Source organism: Physcomitrium patens, chromosome 20 (genome assembly GCF_059467195.1).
Source record: "Physcomitrium patens ecotype Gransden chromosome 20, ASM5946719v1, whole genome shotgun sequence".
In the NCBI taxonomy this organism is placed as follows: Eukaryota; Viridiplantae; Streptophyta; class Bryopsida; order Funariales; family Funariaceae; genus Physcomitrium; species Physcomitrium patens.
Genome location: NC_143429.1, coordinates 4072086 through 4091750, shown reverse-complemented (window position 1 = coordinate 4091750; position 19665 = coordinate 4072086). Strand labels below are relative to the sequence as shown.

At 35.6% G+C, this 19665-nt stretch overlaps 1 protein-coding gene across 1 annotated transcript; it reads right to left on the bottom strand.

The window, feature by feature from the left end:
- Positions 1–307: 307 nt before the first annotated feature.
- Positions 308–5169, bottom strand: LOC112273016 (uncharacterized). The gene is made up of 5 exons (XM_024501318.3): positions 4470–5169; positions 4050–4136; positions 3862–3900; positions 1509–3636; positions 308–1410 (listed from the first exon to the last, which is right to left on the bottom strand). Exons 1-5 carry the CDS (start codon positions 4648–4650, stop codon positions 558–560), a joined length of 3288 nt encoding a protein of 1095 aa, XP_024357086.1. The 5' UTR covers positions 4651–5169; the 3' UTR covers positions 308–557.
- Positions 5170–19665: the final 14496 nt, after the last annotated feature.

Below are 19665 nucleotides of genomic sequence, written 5' to 3'. Positions count from 1 at the left end.
GCAACCTTCTCAACCTAAAATAAAATTAATTGACCAAAAAACAATCTCCACAAAAATAGTCCATTTCTTTATTTGTTTATTTATTTTTCCTTTTAACAAATTGTGCAAAATTGGAATTCAGACGATGATAACAAGATTAATTCGAACAACAAGATTTGAGGGTAATGAGCAACAAATGCGAAGTCATAGCATGTGAATCCATGAAGAATGAAGCGGCCGACCCAGGAGACCAACCACGCACTGAATGAAAGATAGTGTGTCTCAAGTTGCTGAACTAACCTACCAAAAGACACCAAAACCAGGCAACTCATTGCGATACACTACAACAAAAAGCTGCAGTTTTTGTCATTGGGTTATGCTTCGAATGTGGGAAGCTTAAGAATGAATTCATGAGATCAAGGGACAACCCCTGTAGCTAGAATCTAAAATGCGGCGTAGTAAGCGACATCTGAATACAGCATGTGGCGGTGAAAGAATTGGTGGGGTGGAGTGGGGTCGTCGAGGAATGTACAAAGTGCAGCAGTGTCGGAGCTTTAAACCCTAAATCTGAACTCATCTCATCTCATCTCAGCTCTGCTGGCGATGGCGGTGCTAGTGAGCTTCGTCGCGAGGTCTGCAAAAAGGATCTCGTTCCAAGTATCCGGAATGCCGGGCAAGCACCAGTGTAAACAATCCTGGCCACTCTTCGCACCGCCATACTTGGACACATGGGTCTCGCCGCGCTGGAGCGATAGCGACGTGATGTTGAGCAAATTCACGGTGGTGCCGAGGATGGCACTCTCCGCATGTGGGTCGATGCGGTTGCCCTCTTGCACTTGCTTGTCACCCTCAAACCTGATGGTGTCGCATGTGCCGCCAGTGTTCCAGTCCCCGTTTCGGAAATGACGAGGTGACAGGGATCGATAGTAGACTATCTTACTGGTGTTTTGTGTCTTCCTGTGTGCGAAATGCACGACGTTGTGCACCGTCATGTTGTATGCTTGCGACACAGTGAGATTGGCTGGCTTCCCCTGGTGGTAGAAATCATACCTATTCAGCCTCATCTTGCCCCCGTTCCAGTGGTGTCCTGAGTTCAGCACCACCACGTCCAGCTGGTGGAAATGATCCTCCAGGAACTTCACCGGCCGGTCGATGTGGAGGGCGTTCCGTGTCTCCGGGTCCGATGCATTGATCGGCTGCACCCTGGCGAGAGTCACCGTCCACTTGAAGACAATGGTAGTGTTGGTCGCGTCGAACCTGTATGCGTACCCATTCGGCCTTCGTTCTCCTTTTAGCGTGTGGAAATTGAACTGCTTGCCAATGTCTGTCATGGCAGTGGTGTTTTTGCCGCGCGTGAGCATGCACAGCAGGGATTGTAACTGTTGGTGGCCGAGAGAGTCTCCTACGATGGCCAGCACCTTGTTCCGTAACCTGGTGGACACATCGCAGCACATCGTACTTTAAGATCACTGAACCTGAAATCGAGCATGAGAAATGGGTGAAGGAGTAGGGCGTCGAAGAAAGCTCACGTTTCCAAGACAGCGGAAGCATTGAAGACCGGTAGGTTGCATCCCGCTGGTTGCCACCGGTAGCGGTCGTATTGCTTGTCAGGGTGCTTGTTGAGCCGGCATGCGAAGACAGGGGAGAGCCACATCTTGCACTCGAGGCCGGAATACAATGGCCGCGAATTGTCCTTCACCCAACTCCCAACCGAATAGTCACACTTCTGTGAGGTATTCTTCGCGTTTAATGAGTTAATCCCTTGAGTACTTGCAACCTCGTCGGCTTCAACTTTCATAGCTGACGAGAGGTTCTTTGCGTCAGTAGCATTCAAACTATGGTTAGTTGCCGATGCACCCAACGATTTTAATGTGTGCCTCTCAGTAGAATAGGCCTCAGTGGTCGTATTACCCGCGGTTTGCTTCTCTGTTGATAACTCAGACGACTCAACGAACTTTTCAGCTGCAGTTCGTGAGGGCTCTTCGTCAAGCTCATCTTCAGCCTCATCTTTCAGAGTCGATGAGAGACTATTTGGCTTAGCGTCGATAGTATTCAAACTACTATGGTTAGATGCGGATGCACCCAACCGTTTTGATGTGATCCTGTCCTTGGAGTAGGCCCCAATGGCCGTCCTGTTTGCGGTTTTCTTCTCCACTGGTAACTCAGACGGCTCGACGAGATTCTCAGCAGCAGACTCGAGGGGTTCTTCCTCGGCTGCATCGTCTGCTAAGTTAGCTTCATCTTTCACAGCTGTCGAGAGATTCTTAACCTTGGCTGCAGTAACATTCGAACTGCCTAGGTTAATGGCTGATTCTACCAATGGTTTCGATGTGAGCCTCTCCTTGGAAAGTGCCTCAACGGTTTTCTTCCTTGCTGGTGTCTCAGATAACTCGTCGAATTTCTCAGCTGAAATTTGTGGGAACACCTCTTCAGCTTCATCCTCTGCTTCAATTTTCATGGCCGCCGAGAGATTCTTTTCCCTGGCGGCAGTAGCATGCGAACTGCTATGGTTAAATGTTGATTCACGCAACGGTTTCGATGTGCGCTTCTCTTTGGGGTAGGTCACAATAATCGTTTGGTTTCGCCTCCCCGCTGGTGTCCCAGATGACTCGACGTTATACTCAGCTGCAGTCTGCGGGAGCTCCTCATCATCTTCAGCTTCGTCTTCAGCGTCATCTTTCATAGCCGTCGAGAGATGCTTTGCCTTCGCGGCAGTAAAATTCGAACTGTTACGGTTAAATGCTGATTCCCCCAACGGTTTCGATGTGCGTCTCTCCTTGAGGTCTGTCTCAATACGCGTTTTGTTTTGCTTCTCCGTTAGTGATCCAGACGATTCGACGTAATTATCAGCTGCAGTCTGTGAGGACTCTTCTTCATCATCAACTTCAGCTTCATCTTTCGCAGCTGTGGAGAGAGTCTTTGCTTTGGCGCTGGTAGCATTGGAACTACTATAGCTAAATTCTGATTCACCCAACGGTTTGGATGGGCGCCTCTCCTTGGCATAGGCATCAATGATCATTTGAGCCCGCTTCTCCGCCTGTGACTCAAATGATCCGACCAACTTCTCTGCTGCAGTCTCCGGGGGCTCTTCTTCAGCTTCATCGTCAGATTCATCGTCAGATCCATCACTCACAGCCGACGAAAGATTCTTCGCCTCAGCACTAGTATCATTCGAGTTGCTATGGTTAGATGCTGATTCACCCAACGGTAACGATGGGTACCTCTCGTTGAGGTTGGCTTCAATCGTCGTGTTGTCTGCGAATTGCTTCTCTTCTGGTGTCTTAGATGATTCGGCGAGCTTCTCAGTTGCAGTCTTGAGGGGCTCTTCATGCTGCGTGGTGGAATTCAAGCTAGAGTTCACCAGCAGAGCCGCCTCATTCTCGGCCAAGATCAATTCCTCAGATTCTCGAGCCGAGGTTTTGTTGGAGCGGTGCAAGCTCTCGAAGGGAGAGATAGTCTCAAGTTCACCGGTGTTGGTTTCATTTTTCGAAACATGCACCTCGCCAGACTTTACATTACCCTTGACTCTCTCAACTTGTTCATAGTCTGCTGATGTCGATTCTTCAGGGATTACCTCTGAGGCGTTCTGGATGAACTCTTCAATTCGAGTGCCTGCTCGAGTAGGTGTGCTGTCTCTCTCGATTAACTCGCCAGAATCTGTACATATCCATCCACATTGAATTTCAATGTGTAAAAAAATTATGTTGATTTGGGAGAATTCGAATTCTCAATCACTGTTTTTGTAGCTATTGTACGGGTTCAAAATGCCAGCAAAAAAAGAAAAAGAAAAAGAAAAAAACAGAAAAACCCTCATATAATTGGTGCTGTGGCCCACCACCCCTCCGTAGATCCAATCAGTGAACCCTGCTCGTTCCAGCTTACCAGCTTCTGAGGAAGAAGATTCGTCGGTGTCTTCATCGTCTTCACTCAATCATCACATGCACGACACAATGAAGTCAGTTCACCACCACTCGCTTCAGTGATATTGTAAAGAGTGATCCAAAGCTCATTGTAGCGGTGAACTCAAACACGATTACCGACACGATTCGAACTCTTCATAAGTCACGCACCTTCTTTCGATCTGATCAATGGCACAGTTCTCAGAAACGGCCGGGACTCGTAACTCTTGGCCAGCTCGTCGAGCTCACTTCGAAGCTCTGTAACCATGGATCAACGACGATTGGTAAAAGTCAGATTGCGGACCCAGACAGGGTTATTCTCAGAAATGTGGTGATGGCAAGACTCAGGTGCTCCCGAAAGATGCAAATTTCGAGAACGAAATGTTCAAAGACTGCCAAGCGTGTGCAAGAAACAAACGAGCATAAACGTCGAAACTTGTCGATCAGTGAAGAATGCAGAGAGGATCCGAGCGCCAGGATCATGGCAAAAGAAACTCGTGATGCAGAGAAACCCCCTCAACGCAATTGAATGGTGGAAATTGTGCTCCTGTATTCAAGGAAGAGAGAGCGTCAGGGGCCAGGAGAATGTACCACGATTGAGAATTGGTGTACCGACGGCATTGGAGCTGGTGAAGGGCATCGCTTCCCAAAGCAGCACCAGAGCCATACTGGCAACCATCGTCAGCATCAGGCACGTCGTTTGTTTCCCCCGGCTCATCCCACACACAACACCAGACTCTTTACCCCGACGGCTGTGGTGGTAAGGCTCCATCGCGTCCACTCGCTTACTCCACAACCTCCTCGTCTCCTCACTCCTCACCACATCCAACACCTCTCAACGACACCGAAGCCTCTCACGCAGAAAACCAAATCCAATAAACACATCTCTCCTCTCGAAACCGCACCGTCTGACTCACTCCCTCACTCACTCCCTCGTAAAACTCCCCCACGCTGGAGTCTGAATCACCCCAACTGCTCCGCCCCACATCACCAGTCTCATCAATTCCGCTCCTGCTCGACAATCCAACAACATCAACAACTCATAACGTCCACAACCTGATCAATGCCACCAAGCTCTCGACAGAATTGGCCAAATTCCATCGGGATCGTCTATGGAGCAGCAGAGCGAAGTCATGAAGTGCGTGACAATAGAGACTGCGGTGAATTTGTAGCGGGGGGGAAGGGAGTTCACGACGTGGTGGTGGTGGTGTCGATCACGCAGTCAGCGGCTCGTCGCGCGGGCTGAGAGTCGGCGCGTGCTCGCTCACGAGGGAGTGCGAAGTGGTTCTCTCTCTCTCCCCCCAAATGTAGCCCCCCCCCCCTTCATTTATTTATTTGTATATATATGTATATATGAATGTACTTTGAGGGACTTGTTTGGTCTTTTGGTGTCTAGGGTTTAGGGAATAGTGATTCACACTTGATTCTTCTTCTTCTTCTCATGGAATTATGATCATGGTGATAATAATTCTATGTGTTGGTTTGTATTGAATGGTATTTAGGTTCTGAGGTTGAAACTTTTGTGTCTAATTGTGACATTCCGATCTTGCCAGATGGAATGTAGGATGATGTTGTAGTGTTGTAGAGGTTTATTTGAATTTTTAAAAAATTTGTGGTTTTTTGGTTTTGTTGGAAATGAAATGGAGTTGAATTAATACCCAATGTTATGGAGGGAAATGAATAAATAAAAGGTTTAATGTTTTATGTGTTGTGTTTATTTTACTTGTATTTATTTTATTAATAATTTCCTCCGCTAGTCCTTTAGAGATTGTGCTAACTACTAAAAGAAATTATTATAAAAATAGCTTATTTAATATTATCAAATTATATGGCTTTTAATACTGTCTCAAATTGAATGTACACGGTGGTTCTTGACCATCTATTTTTCATTTACTAATGAAAACACCGAGGACACTTTTCAGTTTTTTGTTTTGTTTTGTTTTGTTTTTGTTTTTTTTCGTTTTGCAAGGTACAGAATTTTTGGTGTACTTCACATCTTTAGTTGGATTATTGTGCTCTGACTTTTCAACTTACAGTACAAGTTGCATGTCAATAGGTGATTGTAAAACATTTCACAGGATTTTTATCTTTTTTTTCGTTTTCATTTCTTTTTGAAAAGAAATATAAATAAACACGCAAACGGACCTGCATCAATGTGCACCCAACATAATTATGGTGAAGTATTTTTATTTTGTTTTATTTTATTTTTTCAAGATTTGTAAAATAGGATGTTAACTGCACATACAACTGTATTCAATTTCAATTTTAAAACATATGTGTAACATAATTCCTATATTGCACATAATTAATCAAGAAATCAAAATTAAATGCTGTAAAAAATAGTTTTGAAAAGAAAGATTGATCTTTTATAATTAGGTAGTTTCCATTATTTCACATTTAATTTCATCAAAAAAAAGAGAGAAGAAATAAAATAAAGAATTATGTAACTACATTAATCTTATTTTTTAAACACTTTGGCTTGAATATAAAAACATGCAAAATCCAAAAAAAAGAAAAAGAAAAAAGAGTACCAATTAAAAACTCAAAATAGCATAAACAAAGATAGATAGATACAAAAATATATATATATATATATATATATATATATATATTAACACCAAAATAAACTTTAGAAAACAAAGCAAGGAACATCATTCTTCAAGAATGTCTAACAAAACCAAGCAAACTTTTCTTTGGTAAGTTTGACAACAATTTGATTGATTTCATAGCAAGAGTATGGGTGCCACACAAGGGCAATGTCATGAAGGTCCCAATCTTCACAAAAGAGGGGGGAGTGTGGGGCCATGGGGGATAATTGAGGGGGCAAGGGAGGGGACCCCAATGACTCCAAGCCAATCATCCATTCTCCTTTCAACCACCCATTACACACATACACACACACATATATACATACCCGCTCTAAATAAATAACCAAACAAATCAATCAACACAATATGAACACAAAATGAGGGCTACATATTAGCAGTGCCACCACTCTCACACACCATTATGCTCCACTTCATCATTCCAAAGCTAAAGTGCATGTGTGCATGTGTGAGAGAGAGAGAGTGTATGTCTGTCAAAGTACGTGAGTGAGTGTGTGTGCAAGCTCTATCAATCACTCACTCACTCACTCCCTCTTTGTTGTTCTTGTTGTTGGTGTATTATTGTTGTTGTTGTTTGTTATTGTTAGTTGTAGCACAATAATAAGTTGGGGTATTATTGATCTTACCACACAATGGGCCCAGTCTGTCTGATGTTTTGTTTTATGTGCCCTTGTGTGGCTCCCTTTGCGACTCCTTCCTCTTCCACAAATCCTCACTTTTGTTTAGATATATGTATATATATATATATATATATATATATTGAAGTGGGAAGGGATCCATGGGAACTGTGAATGTTGAGTGGGGAACAGTGAAATGTGTTTTATTGGAAAAAAAATGGAAATAGTCTTATTATTATTATTATTATTATTTGTTTCATTGTGAGCAGTGTGTTGGTTGATTTTATTGAACAGAAAGAAGAAGAAAAGGGTAGAATAAAGTAAAATATTCAGGTGATTGTAATTGGAACTAAGAGACAGTTAGATTGAGATGTATATAGGTGTTTAATAAATTGGATAAATATAACAAAATATATACAAGCATACAGAAGTAAGTCCTCATGATATATGTTAATTAAGCTGTTTTTATGTGTTTTTGTAAGTGTGGTCTCATTTTAATAATCTTAAACGAATCAACTGTGTGCTGGCTGTTCTGTACACTCTAATAATGTGATTATCACATTGTAAGATTTAGAATTTGTGAAGAAAGAGCCAAAGATGCCATAAAACAATAATTGAAATACTTTGCAGAACTGTCATGCACTATGTTGAAAATTTATGTCTATATCTACATATGCATGTAAAAACATGCCATGTGGTAAAATATTGTAAATGATATGAGTGGCTTTTGATTCTCTTTTACAAACACCATAAATGGATCATTTCTACCCTATAATATGTCATTGTTTTGACATGTTTTTTTACAAAAGAAAAGTATGAAGACCAAGATTTCAAACTACAATTTTCAGACAACATAGGACGAATTAATTTTTAAAAAGAATTTACTAATAGTAAGTTATAAAAAAAATGACGAAATAAATTTGGTAGGGGAAAAATTAATGTAGCAATACATGATTATTTTATTTCATTTTATTTAACACTTTAATTCAAATATATCATTCAAGCCACTATTTAAGTAGTCTAATACTTTTTTTTGGTTTGATATCAAATGCCACCACACACAAATATAATAAAAACACAATGTGATGTGAAGAAATATTCTTAGACTTACTACAACTATATATTTATCTTTAAAGACTCAATTCAAAAATAAAATACAAATCTTTATAACCTTATTAAAGATAAAATATTTATTAACAAATATAAACAACGTAACATAAACAGTTAGAGACTATTTTTGCACGTTCTATCAAAATGTTACAGTCATTATTTAATGTAATAAAATTTTATGTTAATTGAATCTATAGATATACTCATATAGACCAATTTTACAAGATTTATACACATACACATTGTATGTTAAGTACATTATGTTTACAATGTATATTTGTACATGTAAACATATATTTATGTGTATGTGTATGTTTACAAACATGCACTTACCTATTGTAAACATAATGTATATTTGTACATGTAAACATATATTTACATAATATCTTTGTAATTAAAAGAAATATTCTTAAATAAAAAAAAATATTTACATTAAAAAAAATTATTAAAATTTACAAATATTTTAATTAACTTGAAATAATTTATTAATATGTTATTTTTAAGCTTATACATACATTTTTTTAAAGTAAAATGTTATAATTTAAAATTCCTATAAATTAGTAAATATAAAAAATTATATTATTGAAGGATATATATATATATATATATATATATATGTTTTATTGGTTTTATTTTAAATAATCTAAAAATTAGTATTATGTTCACTTGTATCATTAGCTATTAAAATCTTTACATTGCCACATTTCTAAGTTAGTTTGGTGTAACAAGCCTACTACCTTTTTACTTTTTAATGTCTAAATTTAATTTTTTATAAAAATATTATAAGTAAGTTTGTAGAGATATAGATTATGTTACTTACAGTTAAATTATATATATTTTTTGAATTTTTTTGATTAAAAGTATTGTAAATAATTTTCTAAGTGTTTTAAGATATTACTGGTTTATAATCATTATAATTTTATTTGAATAAAAAAAAAATTAACACAACTAGTTGTATCAAAGAATTAATAATTGAAACTTCAATTAGACATATATTTAAAAATATATTATCAATAATAAGATTCAATTTCTAATTATATGTATTATATAAATTATTATTTTAAAAAAATATTCTTCTTAAAGAAATTATTTTAAATTTTGATTGCCTTAAAATTTCAATTTGATAAAAGAATCTATAAAATCTATGTATTTTTAAGATTACATTTTATTAATAAAATATAATAAAAAAAATTTAAACACAACTTGACATGTTTGAATTATAATAATATGCCCTTCTTTAAACATAAGAAAACTTCAACTATAAGTAATGTTTTTTTTTAAAACAATTATATAAACATATAAAATTTAATATCATATGCAAGATAATACAAATGATAAAATAGAAAATTAAGTAATTTTAAGAATAATGAATAATTTCAAACTTAAAATATGATAATAATATTTTAATAAATAGCTCTGTTTTGGAAATATTATTCATTTATTATCATTGATGTAGGCGTATATAATCTATATTTTAATGAGTAAATATACATATATATATATATATATATATATATAGAAATCAATTGTACAATACTAATGTATTATAACATAATAATTTTAATTATGTAATGATAACTCAATATTTACAAATATGTTGTATTTTTTAAAACAATTTAAAAATTTAATAAGCATTAAAATTATTCTAAGACACATATATAAGATCTAAAATATATATAAATTACTGTTGGTAATATTAAAATAAATTTTAATATTTTATGAAAATATTATATAGAAAATCCTATTTGCTATCTTCAAATATTGTTTGATTTTATAGTTATTTTAAATTTAAATAATTTTTTTGTTAACAACTAAAATTCTTAAAATATAATGTAATCATATTAACAATATTTAGATTTCAAGCTTTAAAAGACACACATTACTTTCAATTATTATGTGATAACTTTATTTAAAAATTTAATAGATAATTAATATTAAAGATTTTTTTTATCTTAACAAAGACTATAAAAGATAAGAGAATTAAAATAAATAATTCTATTTATGTTCCAAATTTATTCTAAATAACTATAATTTTAATTTATAAAAAATATAGAACTTTATATATAATCTTTTGAGCAAAATTAAATCCATCTTTTCCATTGGTAAAAAAGAATGTGTATAAAATTTTAGTTTATGTTTAAATCAAAATAAATGAATAGTGATGCATTAAAACTATTTTAATTTTTAATTTTAGAGAATACTTAAAATATATGTTTAAAGATAAATATATACATAACATACTCCTTTTCTTTCAAAAACATTATTATAATTATTATTTCATATGTATATTTATAGATAAAAGTAAACAATTAATAAATATCTAACATGATAATTATTACAAAAGAAATGTTTCTTATAAAATGTTGTAATGGTTACTCTATACTTTATATATGTTAATTATATTATATTATATTATATATATACAAACATACATAGATACTTAAAGTTAAGAATTAAAATTAAATATTTTAAACGTATCAAAGTATTTTTTATTTAAAATCATGAAAATATTGATTTTATTAGAATATGATCATTTTGAATCCTATTTTTATTTCACCTTATTAAGTTCATGGCACTAATTTTTAGTATTGATCCATTTATAAAAATAGCTTTAGAAACTTTTTACTATTAAGTTTTATATTAATTTTATTTGCTTCAATTTTATAATTTGTGTATTATTATTTTATAATTTAATATTTAGTTATTAATAATTTAATATAAATCAATCTATGTCAAATATAAATTCTTTTTAATCTTTTTATCATTGTATTATTAAGAAAAAACTTGTATAAATATTACTTAATATTTATTCAACATGAATTAGTATTAATTTAATATTAATATATATATATATATATATATATATATATATATATGTTGAAGAAATTATCGATGATAATATAATATAAATAATAATAATATATATAATTTAATATATATAAATATATATATATATTAGCATTAATGTAACTATAATGATAATATAATATATAATATAGTAATATAAAAAATAAAAACAAAAAATAAATTCAATTTAAGAAATTAATTTTAAAATATAAATAAAGAATGATTACATCAAAGTTTTCTAACTTTAAGACTTAACTTTCATCTAATTGAATAATATGAAATTCTACAAGAAAATAGCTACAATAGCAATATTTTATGTATATATTGGATATATCTGTATGAATGTGTATATATATATATATATATATATATCCAACATATTTATTTATATTTACACACGTACACTAAAGCCAAGTACCATGTTCTTCATAAACCATGTAGATTACTTGTACATCTCCCAGTTGTGCATTTATTAATCCCTTCACAACCCCTAGTTATGCTATTCTACCCCCACTATATACATTCTCTATTATTCTCTTGGCACACAAAAATTCACTTTCAAAACATTCATTCCAACACTTTCACCGTTATTTTCTAATCCTCTGGCATTAATAGTATCACAGAAACCCTGCTAACATAATCAACTCTGCTTTCCAGAAGGTGTGGAATCATACCATCAATAGTGCCACATATGGACAGAGAGATCCAAAGAATTCATGCTCTAGTCTTGAATCAGCAAATTTCATGGGCTGATCGTGTTTTCTTACATTGATAGCAATTGTGCCACATTCCGCACTGGAAACTTGTCAGTCAGTCGCCGTAGAGTCTATTCCAATCAGACAAGTTGGTAGCATGTGAAGGATCGCCATTATGAGTGCAGATAGGAACGTGTTGATTTTGGTTTATTAGTCCCTAAACATGGTGATCAGATGGAGATACTGATACTGTTGAAGTTTTGAGGACCATGGCTTTGGCATTTCTTGCACAGAAGGGTACTGACATCTCGACAGTCATCGACGTGTCGGTTCGGCTCGCTTCTGAACGTTGCTAGTGAGGTGTGATTTCTCATGCGAAGTTCAGGTCATCTAAAGCGCAATTGAGGATTTGCAAGAATTTATCGTTAGTTTATCTTGCAGATTCGAAGCCAAGATAAGATCTCGATGATGGTCAGCCTTTGTTTGAACATCCTCGCTGATCCTCACATGACTGAGCATATCACAACATAGTTCAAAAACAACACACTCTCCCAACATGTACACCTGCATTTATCAACATCCTAACTAGCTCTCGAGTCTACAAATTGTGAACTGAAAACTATAACCATCACCCGATAAACGTGCTAGAAGAGGAACCCTGTTCTGCTTCGTCACACCTCGATCTACTCAACAAATACTCTCGCAAGCATGAGATTCAGAAAGTCCTCATCTGCACAATGGCAACAAATCTCCAAGTCTAGACATGTAAGGCGGCACTTTTACATGCATGACGTATCTCCAATCTGATTCAACAACGTTACAGTTGAAGGGAGCATCACAACACAGCGATGCACATAAAATCAAACTGGTTGGTGACAGAAGGTGTAGGACAACAGTGGTTACTCCACCTACAGTAGCCTCACTGCATCAAAGCCATGACTGATCTTCGTTCGACGTGGGGCATGTCGGTATGGTTGCAGCGTCACCTCAGCAGCAACATTTCGCTTCTCTCTGTGATGGAAATGCAACTTCCTTTGAGAGAATCACTTTCTTCGTGAATTTGTTGGTAGCTTATGCTCTCAGTGTCGCGGTTTATGTTACCCAAGGTTCAATTCTGTTTTATCAACTATTCCCAAATCCTCAACATTTGAGCTTGCATGTGTGTGTGAAAATATATATATATATATATATATATAGATAGATACACACACAAATAAATATGTGTTTGTGTAGATAGACATGATAATCTGTTTGTGTGGGATAATGTCTAGTGTATGAAACAACTCGGTTACTCACTACATCCGACTTGCATCTTCTGAAGTTTGGACAATTGATGTATTCTACACTTTGGAATTGTCACTTATTGCATTTTGAATAAGAGTTCATTTGGAAGAACGAATTCATGTTGATGGTTTTGGTGATGGTGATTTTATTTGCTTTAAAAGTTGTATGGATTGCTCATAGGGTTGTGATGGTTATTCTGAGATGTGATGTTGTCAAAATGAAAAAAATGAGATGTGTTGATTTTATGTTCTCATAAAGAATAATTCATAAGTATTTAATTTAAATATGGTTTTGTGGTGTTTAAATTCACTTGCCAACTTCATTCAAGAAGATTGTTGAAAAATTAGCAAATATATATATATATATATATATATATATATATATTATAAACTACCAAACTAAAGATAAAATATCAAGCTAAGATTATAAAAACTCTCTTTTTTTATAAAATTCACAAAAAACTAATACAAGCAAGATTCAAAATAACATATTTGAGAATATTTTACAAAGAATATGTAAATATCTTAATCTTATCACATAAAGTGTGCAAAAAGTTAAATCAAATTAAGTATTATATATATTTATATATCAAGAAGATGTTATATTCAAATCACACAAAATTCAAATTTTTTATTTTGTCCAAGATTTTTTTATGTAATAGTGTTCAATCTTCTTTTATACCATTATTTTTTGAAAAAAATATATTAAATTAAAATTCAAATATAACATGATAAATTTGATCTTTTGTGATTATAAAAATTTAATGATAAAAAACTACTATTATGAATTAATTATCATAGATATACATATTTATCTAAATAAGAAGTATTAGGTAGAAAGTAAATATAGGTAGATTTGATATTATCTTATGGCAAAGCTTCATAGACATGTATTTGACTTTAAACAAGTCTACAGTTAATTAATAGGTTAGAAATTTGGCCAATAAGTTAGCCATATGTTGCACGTATAAGTAACTTATGATACAAGCTAAAAATGTATCACACATATAGAAAATTTGGCTTGCAAGTTAAGACATGTGTCTTACAAATTGGACACATATTAGAAGTCTTATAGGATGTTGCAACATAACTCATAGTTGGATAGTATATATGTAGATAAGAGTGAAGTCTTCTTCACTCCTATTAAAGCCTTTTTAGTCCCTAGTCTAGTTTCAAGATTTTCTAGTCTTCTTGTCTTTGGCAATAGAAATTCTAGTTCAATATATTACCATCTTTGAGTGATTTTTTAGTCTTCTTGTGTAATATATGAGTATATTGAGTTTTTTTTTCTTTGAAATTCATGTCCATGGCAGTTTAACAAGAATGCTAACTCATTATCTTTATTTTGTATTAGAAGTGAGTGGATATTAAAGACATAAATTTCAAAAAATAAATCCTCAATATACTCTTTTTTCACTCGAAAGGACTAAAAAATCATACAAAGATGGTAATATATTGAACTAGAATAGCTATTGCCAAAGTCAAAAAGACTAGAAAGTCTTAAAACAAGACTAAGGATTAGAAAGGCATTGAGAAAAGTGAAGAAGGTTTTATTCTTACCTCTTTATATACTCTCTAACTAGGAGCTATGCAGTAATATTCTATACGACCTTTAATATGTGTTGACTTTGTTTGACACATGTTTTAATTTGTAAGACAAGTTATCTATATGTGTACTATATTGTTAGCTTTTTCATAAGCTATTAACATGAATAACATATGGCTAACTTGTTGACTAAGTTTTTAGCCTATCAATTAACTATAAATACGTATAAAATCAAAGAAATATTTATAAAGCTTCTAAGAAACTCTTCTAGAAGATATTATGAAACTAATCTATTTTTATTTATTTTTATTTAATCATATATAATTATTAAAATAATTATGTATATCATTGATATTATTCCCTCTTCTAAGAATAAGTTCCACGAGAAGTAGTTATCATATGTTCAAAAATTTTAAAATGTAGCAAATTATGTTTGCTATATATTTTGATCTTTGTTCTCTTCAAAGATGGTTGATAGGTCCTCTCAGCCATCAATAGTATTCTATACCAAGGCCAAAAGACCATCCTAATATTTGATTATTGTTGAGGCATTCATAATTCTCTTCAAATAAAATATTTAGAATATTATTACGAGCTGTTTCTACTTCTAGTAAAATTATCAACTATCGGGAATCTCTTTCAAGGTTGTAATATCAAATACTTTGTATCTTGTCATTTATTGAAGAAAAGACATGTTGTTCTTAAATATCTTCATCTTTGTTATGTTGTCTTAAAGACTGTGACAATTACAATGTCATGTCCAATAACTCATCAAATGATAATTCTTGAGTTAAATCTACTACTTGTTGGTTCTCCATCTTTTTAGTACTACTAATACACAAAAGCTACAAACAAGGATAGAAAATATAATGCTATCTTCTCTATATCTTGCTTATTTCATAGCAAAGATTTTTTATTCTTAATCTTAGTGTTGATAGATATTGTCAATAAAAAGTCTCAACTCCTGTACCATCTGCGGTGCATTCGCGAGATTTTCGGTCGGCTCCCATGTTCGTTCATTAATATCGTAACTGCTCCAATGCACAAAGTATTCTAATTTACCCCGTCTTTGCCGTGAATCCAGGACCTTTTCCACCTCGTATTCTTCGTGGTTCTCTATTTCTATGCTAGGTGGTGGACATTGTACTCTTCCAGGAAAAGACGATTCTCGATAAGGCTCCAACAAAGAAACATGAAAGACAGGATGTACCTTCATAGTAGCTGGTAACTCCAAACGATACGCTACAGGATTGATCTGCTTCTGGATAACAAATGGTCCCAATCTCCGATAGTCCAATTTTTCACATGGCCGCTTGGTCTTAATATTTCGTCGAAGCAGCCAAACTTTGTCTCCAATCGTGAATTTAGGTGCCTGATTCCGAAATTTGTCCGCGAACGCCTTGTAAGATTCTTGGGCAGTTTGCAATTGAAGCTTCAATATAGTTTGAAGTTGCGAAAGCTCCTTCACCAATCCTTCAGCTGCCGGATTGTTAATCGTTGACGAACTCCATAAGTCAAGCTTCGGATGGTATCCATAATTGGAAAAGAATGGCATTTGTTGAGTTGACGCATGAAGGGTGTTATTATATGCGAACTCGGCTAGCGGTAGATATGCGGCCCAATCATCTTGTTGATAGTTGATGGTGCAACGTAAATATTGCTCTAAAACTTGATTCACTCGTTCTGTTTGGCCGTCCGTTTGAGGATGAAATGCCGAAGAAAGCTTGATATCCACCTTCAATATCTCAAAAAGAGATTTCCAAAACTTTGACACAAACTGGGTTCCTCGATCCGATACGATATCATCTAATAGACCATGATATCGATACACATTATCAAGAAAGAGTCTTGCTGTGTCTTCGCTTGACGATGTCTTCTTGCAAGGGACAAAATGTGCCATCTTTGTAAGCCGATCTACGACAACAAAAATGCTGTCAAATGAATTCGATGGTGGTAGATCCGTAATAAAGTCCATGGAAACCGACGACCATGGTCGGCGCGGAATAGGCAATGGCTGTAGAAGTCCATAAGGCCGATGTCGAGGATTTTTGGATCTTGAACAAATGTCACAAGATACAACAAAATCTTTCATATCCTTCCACATTTGAGGCCACCAGAAATCGCGAGAAATAAGTTCCAAGGTCTTATTGAATCCAAAATGTCCCGCAGCTGGAAAGTCATGACGAGATTGAAGAACTCGGAGTCGTGTTGGCCCTTTTGGGATATACAACCGCTCTTCGAAATATACTAGATCTCCTTCCATCTTGAATTTATCATCACTAGCATGTTGCTTGATATCAAGGGTTAGAGAATCTTCAATGGTTGCGGCCCGTACCTGGTCGAGGAAGTCAGCATCAATTGGTACAATAGCTGCGTTGAGTCGAAATTTCTCTGGCTTCAACAATGTCGTGCACTGTTGATCAAATGCTGCATCTCCAGCCTTTGGCGCGAGATATGATCTCTTTGATAATGCATCAGACAACCCTTGTTGCTTCTCAGGCCGATAAGTAATAACAAAGTCGAACCTGGATAGTGAAATACTCCACCGAGCTTGACGCCGATTCAAAACCCGAGCCGACATAAAATACTCTAAATTCTTGTGATCCGTATATACGGTCATTGGATGTGCAGTTCCTTTGACAAAGTGGTGCCACTCTTGGAAAGAATCTACTATAGCAAGGAGTTCCTTATCGTGGATCTCATAGTTGATCTCAGCAGCAGAGAATTTTTGAGAATAGAACGCAACTGGATGGAGCTTCTCATCTACGCCCATCTGTGAAAGTACAACTCCCAAAGCAAAATCCGAAGCATCTGTCTCTAAATAAAAGGCCTTTGTAAAGTCCGGATGTACCAAGATTGGAGCTGTAGTAAATACCATCTTCAAATCTTGGAATGCTTTTTCTGCGATAGGTCCCCATTCGAGCTTGTCCTTGCACGTTAACCGAGTGAGGGGGGTAGCAACTTGAGAATATATCTTGATGAAGATCCGATGGTAGTTAGCAAATCGAAGAAAATATTGTACGTCCCTAACCGTCTTCGGAACTTTCCAAGACATGATTGCTTCCACCTTCTTTGGATCCATCTTCAATCCTTCCGTAGTCGCGATGAATCCCAAAAACTCCATCTCAGTTTGGTGAAATAAGCACTTCTCCAATTTGGCATAGAGTCCTCGCTCCCGTAGTTTTTTGAGTACCAGACGAACGTGCTTCTCATGTTCTTCCTCGTTCTTAGAAAATATCAAAATATCATCTAGATAGATGACAACAAAATCGTCTAGATGCTCTCGAAAGATGTCATTCATCATGTGTTGAAAGACCGCTGGAGCATTAGTAAGACCAAATGGCATGACATTGTATTCAAAATGGCCATACCTTGTTCGAAAAGCTGTCTTCCATTCATCTCCTTCTTTGATTCACACAAGGTTGTAAGTTCCCCTTAGGTCAATCTTTGTAAAGATCCTTGCACGCCCAAGTTGTTCTAGAAGACCAGAGATCAAAGGCAGTGGGTAGCGATTCTTTTTTTTCACCTTGTTGAGACCTCGATAGTCCACGCACATCCGTAGTGAGCCATCTTTCTTCTTCACAAATAAGATTGGTGCCCCTGCTGGCGACTTTGAATGACGGATGAAGTTCTTGGCTAGATTCTCGTCAATGTACTTCCGCAACTCAGTCAACTCCGTCTGCGACAAATTGTAGATAGGTCCAAAAGGTGGTTGTGCTCCTTCTTGCAATTCAATGGCACAGTCATAGGGTCGATGCTCTGGCAGCATATCAGCATTCTTCTTTTCAAAGACATCTTTGAATTCTTCATACTGCTTTGGAATAACCAAAGTCGGAGTTGCATCTTCTCGAGTCGGAGTTGCAAAGATGACAAGAGGTGTATTTTGCTTGGCTTCCTTCATGAAAGCCCTTGCACCTATAAACAAGGATTTGTTTCTAGACATTGTCTTGGCAGATTCCACCTTCAAGGAGTTTGTTGGAAATGTCACTTTCCGCAACTTCCAATCTATCAATGGATTATATCTATCAAGCCAAGATAGTCCCAAAATGATAGGACATAAAGGGGTCTTGATAACATTAAACACAATATTGCTCTCATGGTTTTCAAGACGTACCTTCAATGGTTTAGTTTCATGGATAACATTGCCCGAAGACAATGGTCGTCCATCTATGACTTCTACATGGACAGGCTTAAGTTTCTTTACAAGAGAAATATTGTGAAGCTTGGCAAACTCTTCATCTATAAAGCAAGCGGATGCACCCGAGTCTAATAAAGCATCGACTTGTAGTTCTTGAATACCCAGATGTAAAGGTACCATAAAACAATCTGAAGGTTGAGCTGAGAGAAAGGGACCTTGATTAATTTTGGATGTTGAGATGTCCAGCCGCACGGTCCCTATTGTGGCTAGGCGTCCTTGTTTTCCTGCATGCTTGTACTCCTGAGTCTTGTTGTTTGAGGCTTCTGTTTCTTCCGACAATCTACAGCTTTATGGCCCGCTTCTCCGCAATATAAACACAAGTTTTGTTCAAACCGTCGCTTCCTTTCCTCAGCTGTGAGGGGTTTGAAACGTACCGCATCAATTTGCATGGGTTCAGGATCTGTGGAGTGATTCTTTGGACCTTTTGAAAATGTAGCAAATGCTCCATCATTTCTCCAGCCTGATCGTCTTTCTTGTCGTAATTCAAAGAGGCGGTTGTCACAAATAATTGCCTGAGATATAAGTTCTTCTAAAGTATCCGCCTTAGGCATGGTGATCAATAAGTTCTTGACATCATCTCTCAGTCCATATCGAAATCGTGTCATGAACGCCTTATCATTCCAATCAAGATCACATGTAAGCTGTTGAAATTCTGTAGCATAGATTGCAGCAGAACTTGATCCTTGTCGCAGATTTTGTATCTTTCTTTCAGCCACTCTTTCTCGATCGCTATCTCCAAACGTAGCAGTAAGTCTCTCTATGAAAGCCTCTAGGTCGTACAATATTGGAGAATCCTTCTCCAATAGTGGAGCAAACCAAGAGCGAGCATTTCCTGATAGAAGAGTACCTATGAAAGCAACCTGGGTAAATCCATTCGGATAACGA

Excerpts from the sequence above, each read along its gene's own strand:
- LOC112273016 (XM_024501318.3), bottom strand. The coding sequence starts at position 4,650 with ATGGAGCCTTACCACCACAGCCGTCGGGGTAAAGAGTCTGGTGTTGTG. Across the intron at positions 3,637-3,861 it reads ATCTTCTTCCTCAGAAGCTG|ATTCTGGCGAGTTAATCGAG; the intron begins GTAAGCTGGAAC and ends GGATATGTACAG. Across the intron at positions 1,411-1,508 it reads GCTTCCGCTGTCTTGGAAAC|GTTACGGAACAAGGTGCTGG; the intron begins GTGAGCTTTCTT and ends TGTGTCCACCAG.